Source organism: Nuphar pumila, chromosome 13 (assembly GCF_984573655.1).
Source record: "Nuphar pumila chromosome 13, dmNupPumi1.hap1.1, whole genome shotgun sequence".
Lineage (NCBI taxonomy): Eukaryota > Viridiplantae > Streptophyta > Magnoliopsida > Nymphaeales > Nymphaeaceae > Nuphar > Nuphar pumila.
The window spans coordinates 66,557,564-66,566,875 of NC_143261.1; the positions used below are offsets into that span (position 1 = coordinate 66,557,564).

The 9,312-nt window shown below is 41.7% G+C and overlaps 1 protein-coding gene across 1 annotated transcript; it reads left to right on the forward strand.

The window, feature by feature from the left end:
• Positions 1-1,893: 1,893 nt before the first annotated feature.
• LOC149818563 (two-component response regulator ORR3-like) lies at positions 1,894-4,485 on the forward strand. The gene is made up of 5 exons (XM_089984820.1): positions 1,894-2,041; positions 2,145-2,221; positions 2,342-2,419; positions 2,603-2,673; positions 3,942-4,485. The coding sequence occupies exons 1-5, from the start codon at positions 1,948-1,950 to the stop codon at positions 4,261-4,263; spliced, it is 642 nt and encodes a 213-aa protein (XP_089840946.1). The 5' UTR covers positions 1,894-1,947; the 3' UTR covers positions 4,264-4,485.
• Positions 4,486-9,312: the final 4,827 nt, after the last annotated feature.

Here is a 9,312-nt window from a genome sequence, read left to right on the forward strand (position 1 = left end):
TTCTTAAACATTTGATACTTTGACTTCAAAAACAAGTTTTGTACAAATATTTGGTAGTGGTTAGGTGTGTCAACGGGTCCGTTTACTCGAACCCGACCCGAACCAAACCTTATAGGGTCCAGGTATGGTGATCAATAAGAAGACCTGATTAAGACTCTGGTTTGAACCCTAAAGTATAATTAATAAATGAATTCGGGTATTGTTTGTGAAATTTTATATGAGACATGAACCCCACCTGAGTTTCGATTAAGAGCTGCAATTTTTAACGTAAACAACAACAACAACTACGCCTTCATCCCAAAACAATTGGGGTCGGTGATATGAACCAAAAAAGAAAATCATTATGGGTCTTCCACATGAATCCTTCTCCTCCAATCATTTCTATCCAATGCCATGTCCTCGGTGAGGTTCAAAGCAATCATATCCTTTCTTATCACCTCCATCCATGTCTTCCTAGGCCTACCCCGACCTCTTTTAACTAATATATTTTTTCATTTCTTCATTCTTCTAATTGGAGCACCATTAGGCCTTCGCCGAATATGTCCAAACCACCGTAAATGATTCTCTCTCATCTTATTTTCAATGGGTACAACGCCTACCTTCTTACGTATCTCCTCATTCTGAATCTTATCTTTTATTGTATTTTCACACATCCATCTCAGCATACATATCTCAGCTACACTCATTTTTTGAATATGATGTCTTTTGGCAGCCCAACATTCCGTACCATATAGTAAAGCGGGCCTAATAGTCATTCTATAAAACTTTCCCTTCAACCGCAATGACATTCTACGATCGCACAACACTCCAGTTGCACTCTTCCATTTCATCCACCCAACCTTTATCCTATGATTTACATCTCCATCCATTTCTCCATACTTTTGAATGATAGATCTCAAATATTTGAAACAATCATCCACCAATATTTCTTGCTCACCAAGCTTCACTACACTCCCATCACTACTTTGTTGCTTACTAAATCGACATTTTATGTATTCTGTCTTACTCTTACTCAACTTAAAACCTCTTGCTTCCAATGTCTGTTTCCATAATTCTAACTTAGCATTAACCCCAGCTCTAGACTTATCAATCAAAACAATATCATCAGCAAACAACATACACCACGACACATTTTCTTGAATTGGTCTCATAAGCTCATTTATCACTATAGCAAATAGGAAAGGGTTTAAAGTAGATCATTGATGTAACCCAACCGTTATAGGAAAATTGGTTGTCACCCTTCCACAAGTGCGGACAATTTTTAACGTAAAAATGATAAAAAATATGATTTTATCGGGTATGGTTTGGGTTTGCTTAAAATTAATTTTTAATATTATTTTAATAAGTTTAACACTTGTCACGTTTTTTAATTAAGTTTTAGTCGATTCAGAACGATTCACTTTAGAATTGGTATGGGTCAATTCATCTCGATACGCTAGGGTGCATGGAGTAACAACTCTGCTATGCGTGTGAGTTTTCTTTACCGAACCCTCGTCTCGAATTACATCCGACCCGTTAACCGTTCTCCGTTTAAAAAAAAAATCGCCGATCTTTTGAGATAGAATCGCAGGCGCGGGGGCCGAGGGTGGAATCATTGCGAATCGCGGGGGCCAAAATCGTCCGGACGGGGCGCCCTTTCTTACCGTTGCCGTCAACGAGGATACGTCCCGTCACCCCAAGTGAGACGACGGCGCGGTCTCCGAGCTGTGTCTCTCCCGGTCAAGGACCTCCTTTCGTGGATCCTCCGGATCGCTCCGGACAGCGAGACTCCCCAAATCCATCTCCGCCATCCACTTCTCCTCTAATCCCCAAAATGCCCCCTCCCCCTTCCACCCGTATTCTATAAACATCCCCCTCGCCCTTGGCCTTCGTCTTCCTTCTTCTCATCTACTCTTCCTGCTTCACTAACTATCCTTACCGGAGATACGTGTTCCCGGAGAACGGAGTATGACCGGAGATCCCCCGCACGTCCTCGCCGTCGACGATAGCCTCATCGACCGGAAGGTCATCGAGCGCCTACTGAAGATCTCCGCTTGCAGAGGTGATTCCTCGCCTGAAAATCGGCCTTTTCCCCTTTGTTTTCTTTTGGAATTTTGCTTTTTCCGGATTGTTTCTCTGAACTGGGATAGGGAAAAGGGTTGCAGTGACCACGGTGGATAGCGGCAGGCGGGCGCTGCAATTCCTCGGCCTAGACGGCGAGCAGACGCCGGTCGGGATCGATGTGAGTCGAGTAGATTTCCTTTTCTCTTTTTTCTGATCGCTGGATTTCTCGAGCGGGAGTTTTTTATCTTGTGATTTCCGGAATTTTCCCGTTTTTATATTTTTTTTCGGGGAATTTCAGGGTTTGAAGGTGAATTTGATCATTACGGACTACTGCATGCCCGGGATGAACGGGTTCGAGCTTCTCAAGAAGATCAAGGTGCTTTTTTTTTTCCTTTTTTCCTCGGCATCCATTTTTTTTTGGAAATGACTATCGCGTCCCTCTTAGAGCGTTACCGTTGATAAATTCCGGCGACGCAATGATCCTTTGATGAGAATATCGCGGATATAAAAAATGTTGTAGTCACTTATTTATCGTTTTTTTCCATCGTTTCTCCGGCAGGAGTCGTCGACGTTGAGAGAAATTCCGGTGGTGATCATGTCGTCGGAAAACGTTGTGGCGAGAATCGACCGGTGAGCGAAAAACACCCTCTTTTCTCATGTTTTTAATTAAAAAAAAATATTTGCATTCGTTGTTTAGTTTTAGATTTTAACGAGCTGGCGCCGCGCGCTGTAGCTTTAGTTATTCAGATCTTTCGGTACATCTTCGAAATTCTAGGGGCATTTCCGTCATACAAAAAATCAGAGCGACCTGTACAGCGGTAGATCTCCGCCCCCGTCATGTTCTCGGACTTCGGTTCCCCCTCCTCGCCGGGCTGTAGTACGAACGGTTGGGGGTTGGGGCAGAGATAACGAAAACACCCCTGGAGGTTCTGGGCGTCTGTCTGCCGGAGCGCTCGTACTTTGCCAACTTCTCCGGGGCTATGATCGTCTTTTGGCGAATGTACGGTGGATATCGGCCGTAGGTCGCACGGAAAAGGGGGCGCGATCGCCGTAGACGGTAGATCTGCTCCTCTCTTTTCAGAAGCCACTTTTCCCCATTCGTCCTCTTTTCCTTTTCTCTTCTCTTTTCCGATTTCCTCAATTTTGAGAAGATCCGTTTCGGTTTTCGAACCCGGGATTCGCGCTTCGCGATCAGCGGTGCTTCGGGTGGGTCTGTACTGGTTTGGATCTTTCTGGGCCATGTCCATGACCTGGTGGTGGGCCGAAGCGGATAAGAACTACATGTACCAGACCCAGGCCATACCCGGTAAAATACTATTTTTTATCATTTTTACATTGAAAATTTGCGGGTCTTAATCGGAACTCGGGTCGGGCCCCGGTCTTGTCCGATAACACCGGACCTGGATCTGCCTAGTGACCTAACAGGCTTATATCAGAGCGGAATCGACCTGATCCGAATTTCACTTGCATTTTGGAGTCCGTAAACACAATCTCGTTCTCGGGATTTTCTCGGTAAGCGAAAATCGCTCGTTAGATTGGGATTTTCTTGAGAAATGTTGTGAAAATATGCGGTGCATTTTATACTTACACAATATATAAAAAATGAAGAAAAATCTAAAAAAAAATAATCACTTGATAATATCGCGATAAATTTAGATATGTTCGCAATCGCTTTGAATTTCTCGGAATTTTAGCAGGATTTTCAAGGTATCTTCTGTGATATTTGTGCAATGTTGTCAGTATCGTCTCGGGCCCTGAACCGATTTCCAAACGATTCTGGTGAATCGGGCCATACCGATTTATGTATTGCCAAACTTCTAACCTGAGAATGACATGTCAAAAATATTTAAAACTATTTTATGATTTATTTGAAAATTGTATTGTGTTTGAATTTACAGGTGTTTGGAGGAAGGTGCAGAAGAGTTCATAGTGAAGCCGGTGAAGTTATCGGATTTGAAGAGGCTGAAAGGTTACATTGTGAAGAAGGAAGGGAAAGGTGGGGAGGAGGGCAATAATAACAAGCAACCTCAATCTCACAAGAGGCCACTGCCCTTGTCATCGCCATCTCCACCATCATCACCATCACCATCGTCACCATCATCAACGACATCGACATCATCTCAGGAGCATGATGCCATGCCCCCCACATCACCATCATCACAACCTCCACGAAAGCTAGCCAGACTAGACCCACAGTCAGTCAATACTTTGTTGGCTTAGTTCTAAGAGAGGGAGAGAGATCTTGTTTGATGGTGGCATTGCACTGAGCCCTATTCTTTTGGAGCAAAGGGAAGGGTGGTGAACAAAGAGAAGCATGGGGATCGTGTGCCTTTTTGATCTGATGTTACTTTTGTCCCTTTTTGTGGTCATAATTTTGCGACGACAGCTATAACTATATATACAAGTCCTGTAAAGCTCTGTTCATACGGAATGAATCAAAATCTTCTTTTTTTTTCCACTTTGTCTGCTTGCATTCCCATGGTTTAACCCACCCGGAGAGAAAATTAATTTGGTTTTTGGGAGGATATTAGGGATGTAAATGGTTAGGATTTGGATTAGATGTGGCTAACACCTTATTGGACTAATAAGATGTGTGATATTAGATATATATTTTTTTTTATAGATGTAAACGGATTGGCCGTGGTGTATGTTGTTTGCTGGTGATATTGTTTTGATTGATAAGTATAGAGCTGGGTTAATGCTAAGTAAGAATTATAAAGACAAACATTGAAAGCAAGAGGTTTTAAGTTGAGTAAGAGTAAGACAGACTACATGGAATGTCGGTTTAGTAAGCAATGGGAGTGTAGTGAAGCTTGGTGAGCAAGAAATACCCGTGGATGATTGTTTCAAATATTTGGGATCTATTATTCAAAAGTATGAAGAAATTGATGGAGATGTAAATCATAGGATAAAGGTTTGGTGGATGAAATGAAAAAGTGCAACTGGAGTATTGTGTGATCGTAGAATGTCATTGCGGTTGAAGGAAAAGTTTTATAGGACGACTATTAGGCCTGCTTTACTATATGGTACGGAATGTTGGGCTGTCAAGAGACATCATATTCAAATGAGTGTAACTGAGATGCGTATGTTGAGATGGATGTGTGAAAATACAATAAAAGATAAGATTCGGAACGAGGAGATACGTAAGAAGGTAGGCATTGCACCCATTGAAATAAGATGAGAGAGAATCGTTTATTCGGCGAAGGCCTAATGATGCTCCAATTAGAAGAATGAAGAAATGAAAAAATATATTAGTTAAAAGAGGTCGGGGTAGGCCTAGGAAGACATGGATGAAGGTGATAAGAAAGGATATGATTGCTTTGAACCTCACCGAGGACATGGCATTGGATAGAAATGATTGGAGAAAAAGGATTCATGTGGAAGACCCAGAATGATTTTCTTTTTTGGTTCATATCGCCGACCCTAATTGTTTTGGGATGAAGGCATAGTTGTTGTATGTAAACGGATTGGGATATCCATCAAATTCAGGCATTTGTCATGTTTGGTAACAAAAAATGAAAACCATATATGCATCTGATTATGGTCTTAGCTTAACAAATGCAACTAAACAGATATCGGTCAAATTTATACATTTGTTGTATTCGGTAGCAAAAAATCAAAATCATATACGCATCCAATTATAATTGGATATGATCTTAGCTTACCAAATGCAACTAAAATGAGTCGAATTTGAGTCAGATGTTGGATAAAATCCCATTCATTGACATCACTAGAGTATACCTTTGAATTTTTTTAGATCATCAGGTGCAACATTGACTGTGCCCTTATTTGGACACTCTTGAAAAGGGATGGAAGTGGACAGAGGAAAAAGGGGTTCTGCCCTGCCTCACCCCGTTTGGACGTTTGGACTGGGGATGGAGGTTAAAATCAAAACCCGTGGATAGAATTGCTCTTTCTTATGCTCCTCTTGCCCCACCCTGTGCTGTCCCCGATCTGTTAGAAAACCTTCCTATCTTTCTTTAAGAATGGCAGTGGATGAGGGAAAATGGGGCCCTGCCCTACCCCATTTGGATCGGGGATGAAGGACATAAAACAAGGATGAAGGTGAAGATGAAAGTTAAAATCAAAACCTGTGCGGGTATGGAGGACAGGATTTTGAGAGGGAGTGGGAGTGGAGACCTTGTCCCCTGCCCTAAACCAGGTTCACTGCCATCCCTAATCTTGACAGGCACTCTTTTTTCTGCCTCCTAAAAGGAGTTTTCGATATGCTTGGCCTTGCACACTAGCGCAACTCTTGGTTGCAAAAAAACAAATTAAGTCACTGTTATTTGGATATGTGGGGCCCACGTAGAAAGAAAAAATTCAACCAATATTATCAAAATGATATCTGAATGCTGTGAAATCGGCACCTCACTGATTTAATCGAAAATCGGCCTGAATTGGTTTTCCTTTTTTTTCTAAATATTTTGTAATAAATATGATATTTGTTTGCTATTATATTTTTTAAGTATTAAATTCATATTATAGAAATTGATTGAACCTCTAAGTTATCATTCGCTTATGTACTTTGCTTTTCTTTAGTTTAACTTTTTCCTGAATGCTGTGAAATTTTTATATTTTTTTATATTTTAAAACCAATTTTTTTAAATAGCCCGATTCAAAACGATTCTATTTGATCTAATCCAGGTCATTTTTCTGAATCTTTTTGAAAAAAATTTGGCTCATAAACTGATTCTGATACCATTTGCATTGAAAATCTCTCTAATTAGAAAAATAACCCTCTATTTTCGAAGCATTATACCTAGTGGTGTCAATGGGTCTGGTTTGACCCAGACCTGACCCTTACCAAACCCTATAGGGCCAGGGTTTGGTGACAAACAAGAAGGCCTGATTAGAATCAGGGACGGATCTGAAGTGAACGATTAATATATGGAGTCAAGTATAGTTTGTAAAATTTCATACCAGACCCGGGCCCGACTCAAGTTCTAATTAAGATTCACAATTTTTCAATGTAAATATGATAAAATATATTATTTTACTGGGTCAGGTTCATGTAATCCTTAAAGGATCCTTGTATGGTTTTTCTTATGGTAGGTCCGATTAAACCTAGGTCTAGACCCGGTACCATCATCTCAAATCAGGCAAGGGTCTGGTTTCACCTGGGTCCAAACCAAAACCCGACCTGTTGACACCCCTAATTATTCCTCTCTCTCTCTCTCTCTTAGGGATGGCAGTGGACCGGGGGAAAGCGGGGCCCCGCCTCGCCCCGTTTGGACCGGGGATGAAGGGTATGAAACGGGGATGGAGGCAGGGGTGGAGGATAAAATCCATCCCCGCCGCGGAGGCGGGGCGGGGGTGGACGTGCACTTTTCCCTGCCCCGCCTCGTCCCCGCCACGATCCCCGCCTAATCCCCACCTAATCCCCGCCCCAACCCCACCCCGATCACTTTTCCCCGCAATATTCCCGCCCCGCCCCGCCCCGCCTCATTCCCGTTTGGACCGGGGATGAAGGGTATGAAACGGGGATGGAGGCGGGGGTGGAGGATAAAATCCATCCCCGCCGTGGAGGCGGGGCGGGGGTGGAGGATAAAATTTTGAGGCGGGGCGGGGGTGGAAACCTTGTCCCCCGCCCCGCCCCACTGCCATCCCTACTCTCTCTCTAAGATGTGCTATGTTCTTGTTATGAACGATCGACTATTAAATGACATCAATATTTTCTCTTTGATTGCTTGACTTAGGTGGTCCGAGTTAGAGAGTATTAAACTTGGTTTTGGGGAAAAGAAGTTGGTAGCCAAATTGAATTACTAATAGTAGAAGTGGGGTCAAATCACCACTCTCGTGTGCATTTTAATGTTACTACTTTTTGAGTGAAGTGACACCATTAAGAAGACGAATAAACTTTGGACGTACTCTTCCAAGTATTTTTCTATTAAATTTTGTTTAGTTAACATCATGGATGTGATATTGTCAAGTGCATGACTTTTTAATAGATACCCAACCGAAGATTTAAACTTGGTAAACTTTTGAGAAAGTCTTAACCAGTGATCCCCATTAAACCCTAAAATAAACAACTTAAAATGCATGATTTGTATATATAAAATAAATGTATCCAATAGGATCCCTAGTGAGTTTGCTTTTATGAGCCCTCTTTACCATTTAAGTCAATGCTTACTTTGAGTAACTAATCTCCCTCTAGAGTATGATATCATGGACTGAATTGCTTTTTCCTAACTAAGAGTTGAATGGCCTATTTTTTTTTTTTTAACAATGGGTATAAACAACTATTATAGTTATAGGACAATGGTTTAAAAACTCAGTGACTGGTGGCTCGGCTCGGCCTTGAGTGACTCGTGAATGTTAACTTTATATTTTATATAAAATATATAAATATATGTATATACTATCTATTTTTTATAGTATTTTTACCAATATATTATATATAATATGCATTATATGATATTTTTTATAATATATTTAATGTATAAATTTATTAGTACATGTATAATCATATTTTTATATATAATATACATAATATTTACTCGGTTGAGTATTGTAAAAATCGAGTTCAACAAGTTTTTCACCCTAGACCATCCGGGCCAAGTTAACCGAGTCACTGGGTTGACCCAGCAAAATTTTAAACTATGTTTAGGACATTCAATTACAGGCCGAGAGTTGTCACATTGATCTGGCCTTGTTTTGGTGTCTGCAGTGTAAAACACCACGATAGACTGCATTCATGCATTTTAGGTAAGCTGCAATAAATCTATATGAAAAGAGCAAAATGATGATGTTAAAACTTTGTGTTAAATGACTCTTAGACTGATTTTGAATAAACAACAAATAAATGTGATGCCTATCTAAGTCCTTGTCAACAGGAACTTTCCCTCATTTAGTAAAGGCAATGTCCTTAAAGATGCCTCCCTTTTTTTTTTTGAAGGGGCTAGGCCAAGGGAAAAGGACTTTCCTCACCAGCTGCACATTGGCCAAGCCTTAGGTTGGTAAAAGCCTTGAGATTCCCCCTGCCCACTGGAGAGTAGGGGTGGCAATAGTGTCGGGTTGGCGGGTCGACCCAACGGGTTGGCGGGTCAGCATACCTCAACCCGAACCGACCCATTTATTAAACGGGTCGGCTGTGGCAAACACGAACCTGGCCCGTTTAATAAATGGGTAACCCGACACGACCCGCCAACCCATTTAATAAATGGGTTGGGTCGGGTAAACGGGTTCTCAGGTTCGTGGGTCGGGTTCGCGGGTCAACGGGTTGGCAGGTCGGGTTGGCGGGTTGGCAGACGGGTTGGCAGGTTGACC

Coding starts and splice junctions, on each gene's coding strand:
- LOC149818563 (XM_089984820.1), top strand. CDS start 1,948: ATGACCGGAGATCCCCCGCACGTCCTCGCCGTCGACGATAGCCTCATC. Junction 2,042..2,144: donor GAAGATCTCCGCTTGCAGAG/GTGATTCCTCGC, acceptor AAAGGGTTGCAG/TGACCACGGTGGATAGCGGC. Junction 2,222..2,341: donor AGACGCCGGTCGGGATCGAT/GTGAGTCGAGTA, acceptor GGGGAATTTCAG/GGTTTGAAGGTGAATTTGAT.